The sequence below is a fragment of the Emydura macquarii genome, unplaced genomic scaffold, assembly GCF_026122565.2.
Source record: "Emydura macquarii macquarii isolate MOO-44397 ecotype Brisbane River unplaced genomic scaffold, CSIRO-AGI_Emac_v2 contig_3110, whole genome shotgun sequence".
In the NCBI taxonomy this organism is placed as follows: domain Eukaryota; kingdom Metazoa; phylum Chordata; order Testudines; family Chelidae; genus Emydura; species Emydura macquarii.
Genome location: NW_027133247.1, coordinates 294,820 through 316,893, shown reverse-complemented (window position 1 = coordinate 316,893; position 22,074 = coordinate 294,820). Strand labels below are relative to the sequence as shown.

General features: G+C 38.2%; 1 protein-coding gene across 8 annotated transcripts in view; it reads left to right on the top strand.

The window, feature by feature from the left end:
• The window catches only part of FUBP1 (far upstream element binding protein 1), a 52,967-nt gene that overhangs the window by 5,087 nt on the left and 25,806 nt on the right, over positions 1 to 22,074 (top strand). For all 8 annotated transcript variants that reach the window (XR_010916703.1, XR_010916702.1, XM_067530689.1 and 5 more), the window contains 13 exons: positions 2 to 73; positions 348 to 405; positions 6,544 to 6,706; positions 6,827 to 6,925; positions 7,016 to 7,117; positions 7,823 to 7,925; positions 8,042 to 8,142; positions 9,395 to 9,536; positions 11,288 to 11,448; positions 12,882 to 13,036; positions 13,135 to 13,214; positions 16,550 to 16,678; positions 17,915 to 17,989. Coding sequence is in view for 6 of the 8 variants with exons in the window: in XM_067530689.1 (XP_067386790.1) it covers positions 2 to 73; positions 348 to 405; positions 6,544 to 6,706; positions 6,827 to 6,925; positions 7,016 to 7,117; positions 7,823 to 7,925; positions 8,042 to 8,142; positions 9,395 to 9,536; positions 11,288 to 11,448; positions 12,882 to 13,036; positions 13,135 to 13,214; positions 16,550 to 16,678; positions 17,915 to 17,989 (1,440 nt within the window). In the remaining 2 variants the exon portion in view is untranslated. The remainder of the gene's footprint in view (position 1; positions 74 to 347; positions 406 to 6,543; positions 6,707 to 6,826; positions 6,926 to 7,015; positions 7,118 to 7,822; positions 7,926 to 8,041; positions 8,143 to 9,394; positions 9,537 to 11,287; positions 11,449 to 12,881; positions 13,037 to 13,134; positions 13,215 to 16,549; positions 16,679 to 17,914; positions 17,990 to 22,074) is intronic.

Genomic DNA, 22,074 nt, shown 5'->3' with positions numbered 1-22,074 from the left:
GTAATTGGCAGAGGAGGAGAACAGATTTCACGCATACAGCAAGAATCTGGATGCAAAATACAGATTGCTCCTGGTAATTATTTCCTTTTGAGGTATATACATTTAGCGGTAACACGTTTGGAACATTGATCATTGGTTTTTCAACTAAATTTAGTTAGATACCTTAGATACATAACAACTGGGAATAAGTAAAAGTCATTAATGAGTAAAACTCTCTTAAATCTTGAGACAGTGATTTTATGGATTTAGTGAAGTGTTAAAACTTCCCACAACACACTTCTCAATTTACTTAACTAAATATTCCTTGCAAGAATTGTTAAATCTGTTCCATTTTACAAACTTTATAGATAGCGGTGGTCTGCCGGAAAGATCTTGCATGTTAACTGGAACACCTGAGTCTGTTCAGTAAGTACATAATCTAATATTTTTAGATTTAAAAATTCTTTAAAGTATACCATGCGATTCCTGTATAGGGAGGTGACAATATAACTAAGGCTTGGAAGGATTCAGTTTTTATTGCTAAAGGTTGATGGCACTGCCCATACAATCTGACAAAAAAGCTTCCACTGATGATGATCAAAATTTACAGAAAATAAGAAAAATGCTGCTTGAGAGAATTTGATTTAAGGATGTTTCCTTTGTATACTCTGTCATGTTCTATTGACAATTTGTGTTTTAACAGTTATGCAGCTTTAACTTTTTGAATATCAGCATGTACTGTCATTAAGTAATTACTTTGACCCTCTGTTGTCTTGACCTCCCCATAATTTCCAACAACTGTGAAAATTTAAATAGATAAAAATCTTGAGAAATGCTTAAAAATAAAAATTGATTTCTGCCGAGCCTGAATAGAACTGTTCAGCTGTTAAAATGAAGAAGCCCCTTATCTATGTGATGGACCTTGATTGCAGGATCAGAGCCTAAGGATATTATTAAATTAAGGATGAAACACTTGATCTTTATATTGTCAAGATCTGACTGGACAGTGCAGCTGGCCTTATTTTTGGCTAGTATTTATTCTTCTGTGCACTAGTTTCAGCATGAGTACAAAGTGGATCAGAGTGGTGGTGTGGCTGTGCCATATGTGATTTGCTGTATGAAATTAACGAAAAAGTGTGGTGTTATGATGGCTAGGAGGATTGGAGGACATTTGATAAATTTGTTTCCTTACTATTTTTCTTACTGCCCTAATGTTAACAGTAATTTGAGCTTGATGATTTGTTGCCATGAACTTAGTATCCTAACTAAGCAAAAAGATGTTAACATTTCTTAAACATACAACAATTAAAAAAAAAGGGGGGGGGGGCAAACTATGGCCTGTGTGAGCTTTTAATCAGGCCCTCCAGCTCAGCTGGTCTGTGGCAAGGTTGCAGAACAAGCTGTGTGGCCCAGCAGCAGCTGCTTCCCCTCCCAGCCCCTTCCACCACATAGGCCCAGAGGTACCCTGGCTAGAGCCGCTCCTGGCCCCAAGCAGCGCTGCGTGGCAGCTGTGGCAGCTGCTCCCCTCGCACAGCCGTGCCCCTTCCCCCCCATGGTCCGCCATACAATTTCTATATGCAGATGTGGCCCTCAGGCCAAAAAGGTTGCCCACCCCTGCCATAGAATGTCCACATTTTTTTAATTTTTAAAGGGTATTATGCCTTTCAGTCACATTGGGCTTCTCAGGAATATCTTTTTAGCAGACTAGCTGGTCACGACCAAATGTTACAAGACTATATTAGTTCTGGCTGGATATTAACCAGAAGACTAATTGATAAAGAAGCACTTGGAATCAGGTAGTGGACATTTCTTTATTTAGGACTAATAGTAGGAACTCTAGTTTCTCTCTCTTTTTTTTTTTTTGAAGTTATTCAAGACATAGTCATGGAGATATTGATGTTTAGTAAGAACATCTTAGGATTTAGAAAAGAAGACCCAATAGTGTGAAGATAAATATGGTCCAGTAACATAGTGGTGGGAGTAATCATGGTGATACTGGGTAAATCAAGGCCTTCCAGTACATGAGACTTAAGCTTTTAGCTGAGATAAAAAGTTTAGATGCCTCCCACTCTGAATCCTTAAATGTCTTCATGGCTTAGATAACCTGTATCTAAAGCAACAAATAGTGCTCATTAGTAGAAGATTTGCATCAGCATAGATGCAAATAGTCTCTCAGCATAGATACTTTTTACCTTAGCTTACCTTTTTACCTTAGCTGTGGTGGATTGATCTGTGAGATTATACTTTGTCCACATATCAACAGCAGAGTATATTCTAGTTGAATGCTGGGAAGTCTAGTGAATGTGGCCACCCCTAGCTTTTAGTATTGAGAGGTTTTCTTTAGACTTAACTGAAAATTTGATGGTTGGCCAGCACTGTAGAGCCAGTGTCAATGAAGGAGATGGTTGCCTCTGAGTCTAATTCACTCTGGTTTTGCTTGAGATTTTAGAGAGAATGGATTTTGTCCAACTCCTTGTGTGCTAGCCTCTTGTGCTCTGTTTTTGGGCAAGGGCTGGTGGGAGGTCTGGGGTTAGTCAGTGGTTGTTGGTGTTTCCCTTTGGAAACCCATCCTCTTTTCAGCAACTGGTGGTGGGTTCCCACTTCAAAAAATCATCTCTTAATGTGAACATTCTTGCCAGTTATGAATCCACTGTGACCATATTTTAGGAGGGAGAAGTTTGAGATTGGAGCAGTTCTAGTCAGAACTTTATCTTTGACCTAGCCACTAGTTTAGGCAGGGGTTAAAAACATCGTGGCAGTGGACACAAGTAAAAAGGAGGATCCATGCTGATCTTGTTAAATGAAGTCTGCAGTCACTGTTAATATGGGGCAGCAGCTACATCTCCACACCTAACGTTACAACTGAATTGTTTACAAGCCTTATTTTGGTATTTGGGTAAAATCAACATGAAAAGGAATACCTTCCTCAAGATTAGCAGTCTGTGGCCAAGTTAAACATGTTTTATGAAATTTGAGGTTAATTGGACAAGAGGTTTATGAATTATGACACTCAAAGAATTTCACCAGAGTTCAAATGTTTTTTACTCATTTGTAGTTTTAAAAAAAGAGAGAAGTTCTAAATAAATTATGGGGTGCTGGACTCATCAAACTGAGCTATAATGCACAGAACCAAAGATGAGGTGATGGACTTTTAAAAATTAGTCTTTTAAATAGCAGGGTTTGTGCAAGTTGTTGTGAATTGAAGAGCTGATTTTGGTTCCTGCAGCTAAGTGTAAACTTGGATCTGAATTTCCTGATGCTTTAAATGGTGGTGGTTGGTAACTAAAATATTCCAATAAGGATTTTTATACTTGAGTTATAGATATGGGTATATTGGGTCTACTCCTTAGTACTTCTTCCTCCCAGAGGACTCATAGACTTTCGTTATGCATAGTTGCCTCTTGTTACTCTCCTGTTGAATGTATAGGTAGGCCCTTGAAGGAGAGTGTTTCAGCCTGCTGTGGGTAACTATTGTGAAATCTGTGTGTCCTTACCAAACCCAGATAATGCAGTCTGTACTCTTCTAAGGTCATTACATTATAAGGACATTGGTGGGAAGAGAGTTGATTTAAGGATGACCGATGAGAAGTAATGCTGATTTGTATGGGGAAGTACCTAGTCTAAAGAGCTAGCCCATGGGCCGCAACCCCAGAACTTTTGACCCCCACCTTCTACAGCTGCCTGTCTGCTGCTGATCAGGATTGAGAGGGCAGGATTGAGACAATGAGACATTCCCTTTCCTACCTGTGATGCCCCAATGGCCTAGAGCTGGGGCTCACAGGAGATTTCTTTTCAGTCTCCTTGCAGGAAAGGGCCCTCCCCTCCCTACCTATCCCGCTCCCCACCACAAGCACCAGTTTAGGAAAGAAGTTACTTACTGAACATCTTTTTGGGAAACTGGACTCAGAGGATCTCCAAAGTTGGGGAAAACATGGGAAGGAAAAATAGAGGAGAGAAAAGACAAGGGGCCATTAAGAGGTATATGGTGGAGTAATACCCAAAGTGGGGTAGTAGGTGAGGAAGTGAATAAGGGAAAAATTCACAAAAAGGTGAGAGAGTGGATGACTGGTTATGGTGGGACTGGATGAAGAGGGGCCTTAATGGACAGAAGGAAGGTCTCATAAATCTTGTCTTTAAATGTGGAATGTAACAAGATAAAGAGGCACATTCTGCAGACTGCAAAGCTTGCTTCTTAGTAGTACACTTTTTGGTCCTGGTGCACAGATTCTAAAGAAAAGGTAGCTTGATCTTCACCACAAAATGACTGATGCCCCTGATCTAGAGGGAGGGTTGGAGATTGAGGGTATATTCCATTAAATATGTGTATCAATTCTGTATAAATAGGGTTTGAGGTCTATCACATTGGATCTTTGATTCATCACAAAGGATAGATGTGCAGTATGATACCACCTTCACCTATAGTTAGCCTGAAGTCTGTTACTAATCTCATGGCAAGCTTGCTGAAATTTGCTCTTCTTGTGGCCATCCCTGAAAAGTGCCTGAAAGCTTCAGCTAATACAAAAACAGCTTGCTCCTCTGAAGGCATCGTAAACATATAATGTCAGGGCTCTGTTCTTCATTAGCTACCTGTTCTCTTAGGGTTGAGCTTTCCTGTATTGGGTATGCCCTTTTTCTGGTAACTTAATCGGTTTCCAGTGAAATTACCATCTCAACATTGATTGATTAATCTCAAATTTCTCTCCCCATCCATTCAGACTATTTTCAACTGCTTCTCTTGACATCTCTTCCAGAATGACTTCTGGTCTGCCATTGTTAATTGTCAACAATTACACCATCCTCTCTTGAAATTGATTTCAGTTTCAGCTCCTTCCTCTTCTCATTAAGCTGGTGTTACTCTCTGCAACATTTCTAAAACCTTCCTACTCCTTGCTGTCCACTAACAGTCTCCTTCTGTTTTGTGGTAATCTTAATTTGGATTTTAAGCACTTTGGGACAGGGAATACGTGTTGTTCTATGTAATGATAGATTTATGGTAAATTTATGGTACATATTCATCTGTAAATCTCTAAATAGTTTGAAACCTAGTTAGCTGAAAATATGCCTCTCTTCTTACATCGCAGTGATTTAGTTCTACTAGGTTACTCTTGGTGTCTGTTATTAAAGTTAAACACTATAAGACTGGCTATAGGTCATCCTCAGTGGAAGGTACAGGAACAGCAGTACAACAGCCTGAGCTTCAGGGCACAGTGCAAGACTTACGTGTTTGGTCAGGCCTTTGACTCTTGCCTTTATGTTATCTTAATAGCTAGGGGTGGCAATTCTTTTCAAAGACTCTTGTTCTGAAGTTTGTTCTAGTGACTTTGGTGATAGGAAGGTGGTGAGACAGTAATTGTCCTCAGTTTCTAAATAAACTGCTTTCCAAAGAATTTTCAATTCATCTTTACATTAGATGGTTATATTGTGTGTTTCCTATTTACCTAATTCATGGTATATCTAGCTGAGACCATTTTTTTTAGTAATGTTTATCTTTGATTTGTTTTTGTTGGAATGTTTCTTATTGTACTAGGAAAATGGAAATGACTTGATAAACATTGAAAACTTTAATTGTAAACAAATTCAGGGAACAGGGACAGGCAAAAACAGTGGTGAGAATGTAATGAAATCAAAGGATTTCTCCAAATTTGGTGAGCGTGCCCCCAAATTAAGAAATTTTGGAAAGTCATGTGGGACTGTATAAGGGAGATGACGGTGTCAGGTAACCCCTGCTCTCAGGTAACAGTGCTTTTATTAAATTGCCCTGAAGACTCTGCATCTTGTAAAAGCCACAAGGAACTAATAACGTATCTCCTAGTTGCAACTAGAATTACTGTAACAAGATGGTGGAAGAGCAATGAATCCCTTTTGAATGGCATCGAAAAATGTGGGAAATTCTAGTGCTGGAAAAAGTAACTTACCAAATCAGAGTTCTACAGGGGAGAAGAAGAAAAGATAACTACCTAGAAGTTTGGTGGAACTTCTTGAAAGAAAAAGGAGAAAAGCTTAATATCATGCAGCTGGGCTAGAACAACTAATAAACAAGTTATGCATCTAAATGTGAGAGAAACAGGTGGACCTAAATATGAGATAATGAAAGACTTTAACAGACACTACTGACAGACAAGACAGAGAGGAAAGTAGAAAAGCATCAGCCACAATATGTGCTCAATACCATGAAGCTGAAGAAAATGACTGGTAGCAGGTCTTGTCAGTACAACTTCAGGGACTGGGATATTTGGATATTAGTTCACTTTCTTATTTCACACTGTATAATTGGGCATCTAAACCAGTACTGTTTCACTTGTCTTTTAGAATTCTTAATAGGATGGCAATATACCATATTCACATGTTTACCCTGCTCATTCATGGTCTCTCACATAAAGGTGTTAAGGGAAACTAGACTGGGAAGGCATCCCATAGAATTTGAAAAATACATTTCTTACGGATATCAAAAGTATCTGTTAAAATTGTAGTGACAAAACTCTTTGAAATGTCTGTGTGAAATACATTTTTCCAACTGGAACAATGTGCAGTTCATAATACATGTTGTAATAACTGCCTGCACAGGTCTGCAAAGAGGCTGCTTGACCAGATAGTTGAAAAGGGAAGACCTACACCTGGCTTTCATCATGGTGATGGGCCGGGAAATGCTGTCCAAGAAATTATGATTCCAGCTAGTAAGGCAGGATTAGTTATTGGAAAAGGTGGAGAGACCATTAAGCAACTTCAGGTAAGAGGGGTGGAGGTGTGGGGCGGGGGGGCGCGGGGGCATGCGGAGCAGAGAGGGAGGGTGAGAGAGGAGAGCAGACTTTGGAATTACATGGAAATTCAGTTTTCTGTTGTCAAATAGGAACGAGCAGGAGTCAAAATGGTTATGATTCAAGATGGGCCACAGAACACTGGTGCAGACAAACCTCTGAGGATTACAGGAGACCCTTACAAAGTTCAAGTAAGGAGTTTGTGTCCAGCTTTATTTTTTATATATATATCAAAACAGTTTTAAAATTATAGAATTTAACTACATTTCATTTTCCTTTAGCAAGCCAAGGAAATGGTGTTGGAGTTGATTCGTGATCAAGGTGGCTTTAGAGAAGCACGCAATGAATATGGGTCAAGAATAGGAGGAAACGAAGGGATAGATGTATGTATGGTTGAAAACTGATCATTTACTGTGTACTTTTGAGACTGTTTAATAATGTTAAAAGCTAGATAATACAAAATAACTATTTTGGGATACAGTTAAAAAGCTATCATGACACATATAGGTATCATTTGCTCACCACTGAAATATTACTGCCTCCTATATGGAATGCAGCAGTCATCTTGTGCCAGCAATAATGTACAGCAGTTTCTTGCTCTTTTTGGAGGGGTTTTAATCCTTTCAAGAGGAAGTGAAGGAAAAACCTTCCCTAGTTTCAACTGTAGAGTGAAGGATGTAATTATACATGTTAGAATTTGGACAGCACACAGAGGTGTTTAATCCCAGCTGTTGTGAAAGTCATGGAATCATAAATGACTGTGTGTGGTGAGGGTTCCTGTTGACACCAGTTCAGTGACACCAGTATCATAGGCCCATAAGTCCTTGTTGGAACATTGACTGGGAGAAAACCACCTTCTGCTGAAGTGATGCCTCCATCACATCCTGTGGTGCCCAAAATTTATTCCTCCTTTTTGGCTGTCCCGTCCATTTACTGGCTTGCTTCATGATTCTGTAGTTGCTTAGATTTGACAAGATTGCAGCCTAGTTGGTTGGTGACCAGTTTAATTTTCCAGTATTCCTTTTTATTGTGGCCTTTGATTGGAAAATTGAAGTTGTTTCAAGAAACTGATGATGTTTTCTCTTAAGGTCCCAATACCACGATTTGCTGTTGGTATTGTAATTGGGAGAAATGGAGAGATGATCAAAAAGATACAAAATGATGCTGGCGTTAGAATCCAGTTTAAGCCAGGTGAGTTGTGTGTGTGTGTGTGTGTGTGTGTGTGTGTGTGTAAGTAAATGTTGGTCCACTTTGCTTTATCTTTAAGTAGAATGTGGCTTAATTTAAATATTACATTCTTATTCTAGATGATGGAACAACTCCAGATAGAATAGCCCAAATCACAGGACCTCCAGACAGATGTCAACATGCAGCAGAAATTATTACTGATCTTCTTCGAAGTGTCCAGGTTAGCTAATATAGTATTTTGTGCAAAAAAAAATCCTCAGTTAGCTAGAACATGGATTTTTCCTAACAATCTGTTCGTTTTAAAAACTTAATGGTAGTATTTGAGTTTGCATAGAAAACTGAGCCTGGACTATAAACATCCTTGTTTGCAGTTTTTAAAGAAATAGCAACCTCACTGTCACTTTGTCAGTTTAAAGCCTGTAGCAATGTCTGGTCCTGGCTATTCTAGAGCTACTTTTATTGAGTTGACAGTTGTCTTTGCTAATGCAATACCTGCTTTTAATCATAAGTCTTGTGGTGGTTACTAACTATTTAATCACTAGTTAATGGTCCTACTGTTATATCTGAAATAGGCAGGGAACCATGTTTTGCTGAAATGTGAGGAATTCTCCTTTTCCTCCTGTGATATCAGTCTGTTTTCTGCCCCATCACACTTCTTTTTAAAAGCTTTAACTTTTGTTAAAAAGTGTGTGGGACCAAAGGAATAGTTTCAGCATTTTTATATTTTCTGTCTGTGAAAATCTCCCTTACAGCTGCAGAGAGAACCATGTACAGTATCCTGTATCTTCTTTTTAAAAATACAGGAGCGGTTTTGTATCTAACTGCATGCTTCAGTTGTGCATTATCTTCCACTCACATTTTCAGGAGGTGCTATCTTGATGTTTAGTGCATATGCTTGAACTTTGTGCTAAATCAGATGCAGGAGAAAGAAAGCTTCCTATGCAGACTTCTGACCTAGGGTGCTGTAGGCTAGCAGTTTTTCCTTCTTTTACATGTGTGCACGTGCACACACAAAACTAGAATGTGCTTCTTCCCCTCATCTTTCTGAACCCTGTCCCCCTATATCCAGCCACTGCTGCTTTCCCTCCCATCTCTTCACTTCCACCAACTGGATCCCAGGTGGTCTTCCCTCCCTTCTCTTCCACCTCTGAGTGATTTTGAGGAAGACCACTGGACTCCTGTGGTATGTCAGTAGTTGTGGTAAACAATCAGGAACATAAAATGAGTGAAAGCACTTCAAAGAAAAATGTTTATTAAACTAAATGTTAACGATATTAAGTTATTGGGGGTGTGTGTGTGTGTGTACACAACTAATAAAACCTCTACATGTATTTTGACACTCGTTAGTTGGCAGTTGGCTTTGTTCTAGAGTCACCTGTTGACACTAATGAATTAATTGTGTTAAACGAGGCAATAAGTTTTATAGTAGTGTGTACTAATTTGTGGTTTTTTCCCCTCCTCCCCCCTATTAGGCTGGTAATCCTGGAGGTCCAGGACCTGGTGGTCGAGGAAGGGGTAGAGGCCAAGGCAACTGGAACATGGGGCCTCCTGGTGGATTACAGGAATTTAATTTTATTGTACCCACTGGAAAAACTGGATTAATCATTGGAAAAGGCAATATATTTTAAACTAAAATATATTCTAACTAGAAATCATAGTGCTTTCTTTTTTTGTTTTGTTAATTATACCAAAATCTTTGCAAAAAGTGCATTGAATTTTTTTTCAATTTAGTGTAACAATGTAATTACATTGTATCCATGTTGATTAATGCAAAAGTAATATCTTTTTTCTTTAGGAAAGAATGCTTGTTTCTAGTAGCCAGAGTAGTGTGCATCTTGCTGAGATTAATTTTAAAAACTTACTGTTATTTAATAAAAACTGAAATATTTATCTAGTACATTCTTCCAATTGGGGCAAGTGCATGAAACTGTTCTTCATCCAGTATGATCTTAATTTAGAATTTGCTTATCACACATGCTGTAATTATCTCACAAAAGAAATCTCTGCACTTTTCAGCAAAGATCTAATAAAATGAAGACTCATTAGTAAGATTTTTTTTTTAACCTTTACAGAAATACCACACTTTTTAGAACATACTGGTCTTTGAAATATTATTGTTAAAACCAAGATGCACTACACTGTCAAATGAGAGATATAGACTTTGATTGTTATCCTTGTCTTTTTATTTACTCATTTTTAATGAGTCTTCCAGACAGTATACATTATTGATATGTTATAGTTCATCTTTAAACTTGGAATACTAGTGTGTTGTTTAAATGGACACATAAGCTTGCATCTTGCATGTGAAAACTGTTTAACTTACTAGTGATACAAGTAACATCTGAAATTACTGCAAATGAAGGAGACTAGAGAGGGCAATGTTCTCTCAATTTCAGTTAGTTTACTTGTGCACAGTTGATAGCACTTGTTCACAATTGACTTCACTGTTTGGTCAGTTGCATTTTCTGTCATCCATACTAACATGCACTGCTCCAGATTAGCCTCAGGTATGTGCTCTTCAGCTGACCCTGCAAAAAGTTGTTTACCAAGAACTTTTCAGTAAAGCTGGAAGACAGCAAGCAGGTGTGCGCAGATTGGACCGGAGCATCTTTTAAGTTTTCCCAAAAAAGCCTTCAAAATATCACTGTGGTGCAAGGAAAAAATCTTTTTTTTTTTTTTTTTTTTTTTTTAAAAAGCACACTATTTGGAAGGTGGTTTTGTTTTTTATTAGTCGATTAACAAATTTTGTCCTTTTAAAATTCAAATTAAGGTTCCCTTTTTGTGCAATCTCTGTTTTCCCTGTATCATGTCTTGTTCTTAGCACTACATAACTGGCAACTAAATCTTTTCTTCCTTCCTCTGTTTTTTCTACTTAATAACAAAATGTACTAATTTCCCTATGCATAATTTTACTTATTGAACACTTCTGTGAAGTGTGTATACCTATATATAATTTTAGACATCCATGGCTCTTGTCTAATATTTTGTTACAGTAAGTAAGTGACATGTCTGCATGAGCAAGAAAAGTATGTTTCTCTTATTGAACTGTTTTTCAGGTACTGATATTGTCTTGCATTCTCTTCCCTGGAGTTGTTTGGGGTCTTTTTTTTTTTTTTTTTTTTTTTTTTTTTTGGTTTTTTTTTTTTTTTAACTTGCTGGGTCCCTACTGTTGACAGGTTGTCAGACTCAAGGAAATACTTAATTTTCTTTTGTATATTAGTGTGCAACTTGAAAGTATAGATAGCTTATCAACTCTGTAATTCAATAGTTTCCTTATTTTCTTGTAAATGGTTTGTGTCTAGTTGGTTCTTATTTAGTATGTAAATTAAACGTCTTGTCATGAAAGGTGGATGTCTTGATTACAGGTGGTGAAACTATCAAAAGCATAAGCCAACAATCTGGGGCTAGAATAGAACTTCAGAGAAATCCTCCACCAAATGCAGATCCTAACATGAAGTTGTTTACTATCCGTGGGACACCACAGCAAATTGATTATGCTCGACAACTTATAGAAGAAAAGATTGGAGTGAGTATTGTAAGAGGCATTTTTTTTATTGCTGTAAAGACCTGCTTGTACATGCATTCTTGATCGCTGAAAGATACAATTGAGAGAATATAGGGAGCTAAACTGAATGGCTGAAGCTGTTTTCTATTTCTTTTCTCTTCTGGATTGTTTGTTAAAATGCTATTTTACAATCAACCTAGTAACTACAAGTTGTTAATAAGCAGCATGTGATTATAAAATGAGACATGTAAACATAATCACGACAGCACTGATTTGCACTCTTGGTGGTAGTTGTCCTCAGAGTTGACGGATAAAATGGGAAGAAGACAATTACCCTTTTCCAGGTGGCAGTCTTTGCTGTTCTTGATCTGTGGATAATGAAGAATTTGACAGCCTAGGACAGTGTTTCCCTACCAGTGTACTGTCACTGGTGTGCTGTCAGGCCTGAGCAGGTGTGCCATGGAATTCTTTGAAAAACTACTTGAAGAGTTCTGAATTGGCTCATGAATATTCATGAGTTTATTTGGAGACCGTATGGTGGTGTGTCTCAAAATAACTAAAGGTATCCAGGTGTGCCATGACAAAGAAAAGTTTGGGAACCACTGTCCTAGGAGACCAATTTGGGTCTACTAAACTATTAAATATTTTTAAAAGGACAGTTTAAACACTAACTTATTTCTTTATAAACTCTTACTCTCTCCAGGAAGACTTCTGTTTCAGTCATGGCTCATAATGTAGTCTTGCTGCTTTTTCTATTTAAATCATTTTTGTTTGCTTGCACATAAGTCAGTAAGAAATAACTATTTTATTTTCAGTTTTTGTGCACCTGGAATTTGTAATTGAGGATCTAAAAATGCCAACTGTGAGAAATTAGATTAAAAAACCCGTGTGGATTTTTATACAAGGCTCAGAATAACTCATGCATAGTTCTTTGCAGAGACTTGGACTAAAACAATATCCTTTGTTTAAAAGCAAAACTTGTCATTTTTAATTTTTCTAAACGATTCTCTGGTTGAAATGAAGATGACTTGTTTTATATCTTCATTCAGAACATTGATATTCTATCTTTTTTTAATCCTACTAGTAAAGTTTAAGCCAGTCTAATTACTCTCTTTCAGTCATCAGTTATACATGAACACAGAGACCTTCCTGGTGGTCAGCAGAATGAAGTTTTTTGTTTTTTTGTTTTTTTTAATATTTTGATACTTTAAACCTCCTGTTGGTTATTAGGAGAGGTTGTCCATAAACAGTGTGATCCTTGAGAAACAGTCAGCTGGAGGAAGGTATTGGGGTGTAGGAAGGGATTCCTAATGAATCAGCACTTGGAAGGAAAAGTTTAGGAAACACCTAGGTGAAATCTTTTAGCTGAGCCTCTATTGGAATTCAGATTTGAGCTTGTAATGTGTGTAAACATAGGGGTCACTCTTTCTCCGCCCACTTCTTTCCTGTTATAGGGTCCAGTAAATCCTTTGGGTCCACCTGTTCCTCATGGGCCCCATGGTGTTGTTCCTGGCCCACATGGACCTCCTGGCCCACCAGGTCCTGGTAATCCTATGGGACCTTATAATCCTGCTCCTTATAATCCAGGGCCTCCTGGTCCTGCACCTCAGTAAGTAACACTTCAGTTATCTTCTTTTTTTTTTTTTCTTTTCAAAAGGTGAATCTCAAATTGGATTTCATTGCATGTGGCTGTTTTGTCTTTTACAGTGGTCCTCCAGCCCCATATGCTCCACAAGGATGGGGAAATGCCTATCCACACTGGCAACCACCAAATCCACCAGATCCAGGTAAGAAATTTAGTGTTTTGTAAAAAAAATTTTGTTCAGGTACATATTCGATGTATGTTTGTACGTGGGCTACTTTTAAAAGTATGATTTTTTTATTTATTTGTGCTAGTAAATCTGAAAAGCTGCTTCTCCTTGGAATCTACTTTATTGATCCCCACTTCGAATGTGCACTTATACATGTACCATGTGGTGGTTTTGAACTATTGCATAGTCCAGTTTTCAGACTTTCCTCTTGTTAAGGAACAGACACTGGGGGCATGCATCCCAATTCACTTTGGTTTTCCTGGTCATTTGGATCACAGAATTACTTAGCGTTTCAGTGAAGTTTTCTTTTTCCTGTTAAATTCACCTTGTTTTTTATCTCTGTGCTCATTTTCTTCAGAGACCACTATGTCAGATGCATTGCTCTGAGACACTAGGCTTCCATGATCCTCTCCAACAAATCGATTTGGGGTTTTACATCCCGTGTCCCTTCTAATCTATCTGTGAACATGCTTTCTCACTATTTCTACTGTAATTATTTTTTTTCTGACTAAGTGGTGTTGATTCAGATGAGATTAATCCCTTAAATTGCTCCAAATGTCCCATGTTTCTCATTTCTGTTTTGATGGGTGGGTGTTATTAATTTAATGGAAGTTGTTAAGGATCATCAGGTTCTGAGATTTCATTCTAAGTACTTCAGAATCGAGTATGAAAACAATAATTAAGTCCATCCTCTCTCTTAAAAATCTTCACCTGAAGATACTTTGAAAGCAACCACTGTCTCTCCTTATTGTCCTTGTATTGAGATATTGGGTGATATTTATAGGAGGTAGATATTCATGGTGGTGTTCTTAAATGCAAACATCTTACATTTTACGATGATGATGCGGTATTTTCAGTTTTGCATTGCCTTTTTTAACTTGAACATGTTTTTTGTTTGCAAAATATTTTGGCAGAGCACAAGTATGATCTTTAGGCTCTGTTCCTACTGTCTACTGCTAATATAAAATATTCAGCAATAATCCCAACCAGTGCTAGTTGAAAATTTTTTTTCTCAAAATGATTTTCGAATGAAAATTGGATTTTTTACAAAAGAACATTGCTTCTGTGATAAAAGTCCAGCTTTCAGTTGAAAAACCAAGCAGTAAATGGGAATATTTTTTGGTTTTGGCTGCAAACTGAAAAACTTCTATTTTGAAATGCTATCTTATGGGAGTTTCAGACTATATCTACACCAGAAGCGCTACTGGTGTAGCTGTGCTGTTGTAGCACTTCTGGTGAAGATGCTCTAAACTGACGGGAGAGAGCTCTCCTGTCAGTTTAATTACTCCACCTCCCACAAGAGGTGATAGCTGTGTTGGCAGGAGAAGCTCTCCCATCAGCATAGCACTGGCTACACAGGTGCTTAGGTCAGTTTAATTTGCGTTGCTCATGGCGTGTGGATTATTCACACCCTTGAATGTGACCTAAGATGTACTGAGGTAATTTCTAGTGTAGGCAAGGTTATAGTTTGTCTCCTATTCTCCCCACGCTAGGCTCTTTTCTGGACTATAGATCCTAGGGTGCACTACAGGTGGGGACTCCTATGATGCAGTGGATCAGCAAGAGGGAGACTGGTGCAGTCATGGGAAATGTCTTGCTAGGAGCCTGGGCTGTAGAAAATAGGGGCATGAGGCACCCAGGCCTTAAATCCCATGAATCTCTGTGGCATTTCCAAGATGAAATTTTCTGTTTTAGTGCCTGCCTTACCTCCCTCCCCAATGAAAGAAAAGCTTTAGATTATTCACCAAAAAGTCAACATTTTTGGGTTGGGGGACAATTTCTGGTCAACGCTAGTCCTGACACAGTAATTCTTTTCAGCATCCCTTCTTCCTCTTTCACCCTACCTTCCAATAAAGTTAAACCTCTCTAAGTTGTTTCTTGGGACCAGCCAGGTCAGATACACGTGTTTAAAAAAACAAAAAACCCACAAGTCTAACTCTAACTTTGTTCTCCTCCCTGTCACTGGTCCAATGTTTTAAACTACTTAACTTTAAAATCCTTATATTTAGAACATGATGTGTGTATTTTCAGTATTCACCTTTCATTTCTTGTAGTAATGTTTCATTCATTTCTGTGTTTTTTTTCCCTAGGTTCTCTTTTCTCCTCTGCTCTACCCCCATTTAATTCTCTCCAGAGCACCCAATTAATTGTCTATCTGTTCAGTTTGTGTTGCTCCCTCACTGATTTTGTCTGTGGGTCCAGTTTCCATCATCCTTTTCCCATATGCTTAGTTCTGTCTTGAGAATCCGAGTTGCTTTTTTGCCTCCAATTCTGTTAATCAGCCACCCATGTTCACATACGGGTATCCTTATCCTGTTTTCTGCTCAGCTGCATGAATTTTTCCAATCCCTGATGTACCTGAAGACTCAGTTGCAAACTGATGGTGTAATTCTTCATGTGGTTCAGCAGAAAAAGTGAATTATTTCTAAAAGATGAATGTGGATAAATGAGAGAGTTGGAAGCAAAGACATCTGACTCTCTAGCTATAACTAAAATAACATATGGAAGGGAAAGATGTTCAAATCTGTAGAAGTGGATACATGGGTCGATACCTTTTAATAGCTAAAACTGTAAAATTGCCTGATATTCATAGTTATGCAAGGATTTTGGGGCACTTGTGATTTTTTTTCCAAACAATTAACACTGTCTCTGTAAGGTTTAACAGGGAAACAGATGAATTGCAGACCTATATTAATACTTACTTTTAAAAAAAAATTCCATTGCTGAAACATCTCAGTATATCCATAATTACCCCAAATTATGCTGTTAGTGTGAAAACATGGGGACAATCTTGGTTGAAATTCTGCAGTTGCATTAGTTTATCAAAACAAAAAATGTCTATGTTACAGTGCCATGGACAGTTTACAATTAAAAAAAAAAATCTTTTGAATTCTTGAACTGCATCTCTAACAATGTAAATTTTGTAGTTAGACTACTAAAACACCTATAAGTAAGTGCTATTGTACAGAAGTACATTGCAGCATATATGTAATTTACTATACTAACTCCCCATGACAGATGGTGGGTATAGTAAGTAAACATGATGATGAAGCTGACTTTGTTAAATTTGTAATCTTAGCTCAGAATTTTTTTATAGCCTACATTTTTAATGTACTTGTTTAATGTAACCAAATGCAGTTAATCTTAGTGGGATAAAATGAATTTACAATATACATATAGCTGTTAAAGATTAAATATTTAATTTAAAGATTTCTCAGAAGAGATAGGAATGCCAAAAAATTCTTAATATGCAAGATTTTTTTCCAAAGCTTACTACTTACACTGTAAGAGAGTAATGGTTTATTTCTTAGGTAAACCAGGGACAGACCCTAATTCAGCGGCATGGGCAGCTTATTATGCTCACTACTATCAGCAGCAAGCACAGCCACCACCTGCAGCTCCCCCTGGTGGACCACCTACAACCCAAACTAATGGACAAGGTACTCGGATCAATCTATTACAAGGAAAAACTGCTCACTACTGATGGAAAATAGTGGCCAATCTAGACCAGTGGTTCTCAGCCTTCCCAGACTACTGTACTCCTGTCAGGAGTCTGATTTGTTTTGTGTGCCCCAAGTTTCACCTCACTTAAAAACTACTTACTTACAAAATCAGACATAAAAACACAGAAATGTCACAGCACACTAATACTGAGAAATTGCTTACTTTCTCATTTTTTCCAATATAATTATAAAATAAATTGTTTGGAATATAAATATTGTACTTACATTCAGTGTGATACTTGAGCCTGTTTTTTTTACTTGTGAGCCGTGTCTGAAGCCCGAGCCTCCGGGAGCGGAACTGAAGCACATAACTTAGCTTCGTGGGGCCTCTGGCAGTTGCCCTGCTTGCCATCCCCTAATGCTCGCTCTGCACTTGCGACCCCGACGACGAAACACCCCCCCCCCCCCAATCCGTCCTATGACCACACTTGGGGTTGCAACCCCTAGGTTGAAAAACACTGATCTAGATTTTATCTTGTTGGTGCTGGTTGGGTTCTCCCAGACATGAGCCAATTTCTTTTACATTAGCCTATTTTGTTGGAAAATCCTAACTTCTTGTGCCAAAGCTTTAAACTTGCAGTTTTGCTTCAGGTTCATGACTGTTAGGGATAACCTTAAAAGGATCTTCAGTGGTAATTCAAGATAGAAAGAAAGAATTGTTTCCAAGGGCATGCCTGCACACACAGGTCACACTGGTTTAACTTAAATCAGTTTAGTAAATTTACAGGTATAAATTAAATTGGTATGTCAGGTTTAAATCAGTATGAGAGTCCAAACATAGTCATACCATTTTTACTCAATCGGTATAAAATCATACCAGTATTTATATCTGTACAACTTTTTGTGTACACCTGGCCTAAAACATTTTCGATTGCAAATGGCAGTTGCACAGCATGTGAGTGTTAAACGTTTCTTTCATTCTTGAGAAATTTAAAGTCTTCAGTTTTGAACTAATTATTGTCTACAGATTTGTTATTTTAATGTTAGCCAGTAAATAAACTTATTTTTATAGGATCTATGACATTCATAAGTAAATTATATGTAAATATTTAACTCACTTTTTGTTTCAAATTAATTAATAGCTGCATGCTTGGAAATGTTAGTATGCAAAAGTTGTATTTAAATACAAAACTAAATTCATGCATTATTTTATTTTGACTTTCTATAAATCAGGAGATCAACCAAATCCAGCGCCAACAGGGCAGGTTGATTACACCAAAGCTTGGGAAGAGTACTACAAAAAAATGGGTATGTTCATTTCTGGTTTGTTTAAAAAAGCAGGTCTTTTTAGGGGAAAATGATGATCACATTTGATTTGGCAGCATTTTAGCAATAAAAATATAACTTTTTAATGCCACAGTCACATGGTTTAGGTTCTTCTATTGTAGTAATTGATTACATTGTGGGGAAATCTGACTTATTAAAACAAGATTTAAGACACCATTTTCATTGTGCTAGTGATCAGCAGTGGGCAGTGTTCCATATTTGGGGAGGGAAAGTATATATTTCTTCTTAAATTTCTTTACTCCCTAATTCGCCTTGGGGGAACAGATGTAGAAGTGTTTTTTTGTTTTTTTAAAAACCAAGAAAACATGATTTCCAAGAAGCACTGTGTAATATATGGAATATCCGATTGTTTGGTGGAAAAGGAGCATTATTCTTTGAAGCTTTTTCAACTCAAATACATATTTTTTTTTAAAATCTTCCAATATTTGGAGTTCATCCTTTCTTTTATGTTGCCTTGGAGTATTGTATAAAGCTGTTGTACATCTTCCTAGTGGAAGTTAATCTGTTTAACATTTGCTCTCAGATGATCACTTACATCTTTTTATTTTTGTTATTGTCTTTTGTTGCTGTAGTTTTTTTTAATAAAGCTGGCTACAAATGAATGCCATTTCTAAGGGTTTTATATGGCAGGTCTTATTTTTAAAATCTATTATTCACTGTGCAACAGCTGAGTGCTATAAACTAAATCATATTGTTTGTTCCTTGCTTTGACCATCTTTTTTTTTTTTTTTTTTTTTTTTTTTAAGAGTAAGATTAAACTTTTTGAAGGGGATGCATGTTTCACTTCGCTGTTCAGTTGTCAGTCGTTCCTTTATTTCTCCTTCCTTGAATAAGGAAGGAATATTTGGCACTGATGTGTTAGACTTGCCAATAGATGCTAATTCTCTCTTCTGGGTTTGACCTCTTCTTCTATTTACATTTTGAACATAATCTCATCCATGGGGCTTAGCCACACCCATAGGCATACTTCAGAATTTCTACCTCTGGCTGTGCAAATAGCAGCTTTTCTTTCTCACTTTTTCCATTATCATCCTCGTATTTAAAAAGGCAGATTTTGGAGCAGCAGTGAGCCATATTGCTCTTCTTTCTACTCCTCATCCAGGGGCAGATTATAGGGGGATGGTGCCCCAATTTGGGCCACCCACCAGGCTCCTTTACCTCTATTTCTTCATTCCCCGAGCATGTTGTAGAGGTAAGCAAATGGAGCATAAGAAGAGTTAAGAAGAGTTCCATCTCAGGAGGAGGGGGTTCTGTCACAATTCTCTCACCTTAAAGAAACTTACTTTGCCAGAGGAGGCTCAGATTCTTAAAGGCTTGTTGGGCCTTTCCATTCTTTCTCTTACCAGCTGAGGCTCTTCTTCAGGAGGGAGTCAGTCCTATTAGGTTCTGTTTTAGTGCCTAAGAACCTGCAGTCAGGTTGATCCTTGCTGTTCATGGATTCTTCCCATTGACTCCCTCCCCATTGGTCTAGTCCACTCCTAAGGCAACAAACTCTAAAGTCTCTTCTCACATTCTTAAAGGGATAATCTTGGCAAGAAATCTGGTATTTGTTCCAGTTTAGTTTCCCTCCAAAAGAGGATCTGGGCTCCTTCAGGGACTTTTCCCTTCATTTCCTCTCTGAGTGCCTGTCATATGATAAAGGGTACAGGGATTCAAAGCCTGGGCATGTCCTGAAAGAGGGACTAGCCCTCGGCGGGGGAGGGAGGAGCTCCCTTTATAAAGTAAGGGCAAAAAATTCCAAAAGGTCAGAAGAAATAGGAATTCAATAGTCAGGAAGCATTCCAGATCCTTATTCTTCCTCTATGTTCCCAGCTCTAGTTAATCCCATGAAAGGAGTACTCTTGACTTTAAGCTTGGTAACCTCTGAGCCAAAGAAACAGGAGAGGTCAGTTTTCCCCTTGACATGTTCAAGGTAATGGGGAACGAAGGTAATTTCCCCATTGAGATCCATCCAAAATGGAGGATGAACAATTAAGATCCAACGGCAAATATTATTCAGTGTTAAGCCAGAATTTGTAGTTCCCCTTTTTCTTCAGAGAGATTGTAAGGGAGGAATGGGAGACCTCTGACAAGGGGAAGAGACTGTCAGCAAGATATTATGCTCTGTAAGCCTTCAAAACCCTGATGCTCCCTCTTCAATGGTTGCAGTGGCACCATCCTTGTAAAGTATATAGTAATTCCTGTGGAAAGAGACCCTGCAGGCAGGAAGATAGAAGCCATCTTTCATAGGGACCTGGAAATGTCAACAGTAGTACTAAGAGCTACTCTGGCACTCGTGTTTCACCAGAGCCACGATGTAGCAGTAACCTGAAAATACATGCCTCCCAGAGCCACTATAAGTTTTAAGCAAAACAGCGAGAGCTGTGTGGCACCTTAAAGACTAACAAATTTATTTGAGCATAAGCTTTCGTGGGCAGAAACCCACTTTGTCAGCTGCATGAAGTGGAAACTTCAGTTCGGTAGGTAGTTTTAAGTTGGTTATGAAGAAAGTTATCCTTAGCTATTTTATTCATACTAATGTATCCCTGATTTCCGTGAGGTTAGGAGCAAAGGCCAGGGCATCAGGCTCCCTAACCAAACACCAGCCCTGACTTATATGCAAGCCTGCAGATAATTACACTACACTAATTCCCCATCTCAGAATTCTCAAATGGAATCCCATTTTGAGGAGACGCTTGAAATGTTGGTAAGTGACAATTTGGACAAACCAAATTACTTGCTACTCACTCTAGCAAAGTCAAAATGGACTACAAGCCCATATACAATGGCAGAAGTTTTTATTTATTTATTTATTTATTTATTTATTTTACAAACCTAAGATACTAAAGAGAGAACTCATCTTATTTCATGAATAAAACCTGGGCATGAAATGCCGGGGAGAAACCCTGATCAGGAGACCAAGTGCATTCCCTCTTTTCAGTCCAAACCATCAATGTGACGGTAAGCAAGTCTGCCTCTACCCAGGGCTAGGAAGCAAGATACCCAATTCTTCAAACTCATGCCCCAGACAGTGGGTACTGCAGAGTGTAGCTAGAATACTTTGAAGTTGTCTCCTCCACATTCTTCGTTCTTTCAGTCTCAAACCTTGAAGAGTAGCAAACACCAATCCATCCTGAATAATATCACATTTACTGCAAGATGGGGCAGTAGAGCATGTTCTCTTAAGACCCCAGGGTGTACTCTATTTTCATACTTAGCAATAGATCAGATGGAGTCCAGATCATCCTAGACCTCAAGAAACTGCTGAAGAACATTAAAATACAGGATGGAGACACTGTTCTAGCATAACAGCAGAATCTCCTGCAGATGTCCTGATGTTGGTGGACCGTGACAGAGGCTTACCTACCATCAGCAGTGCATTTCAACTACCAAACTGCTGCTGCCAATACAGAGCATTGAAGTGTGGTCTGTCCTCTGCCTCCAGAGTGGTGTCAAAGATAATAGTAGTCGTGATAGCAAGGTGTGGACTGTAGGAACTCATTTATACCCATTATTAGACAACATACAAGGAGGGCCAGTATGTTCCTGACACAGGAAAGGCTTAACTAGATTCAGGCACTGATCTGAAGTGTTATGTTGAAAAGAAACACCAATCCATCCTTCCTTACGGCTCCTACATCTTCTGATCACATAAATACAGACTGCATGATCAGAGTTCCAGAACCATTCAAACAAGATGCTGAAGAAAATGAGGATGCTATCCACTGTGATTCAGTCCCTCTGCTGGTAGAAACAGGAAGTCCATGTGATAATAGAACCTTCCCTTCAGTCAGAAGGCCAGCCTTTTCTAATCACCAACTTCCTAGGGATGAGAAATCAGGTTGGCTGTTCTGGCAGTCAGGCAACATAATGATCATTTGCATACATAAATCAATGAGGGGGTGCAAAGACTCTCAAGTCTAAATGCTTAAGTTCAAATTCTCTTCTGTTGATCAAAATAAAAGGACACTGAAAACAAAACTGGATTAAGTTTTCATCAGACAGGCAACCCAGAATGGGTTGAATTAGAAGTATTCCAGCAAATATCCAGAAAGCCAAACTATCCC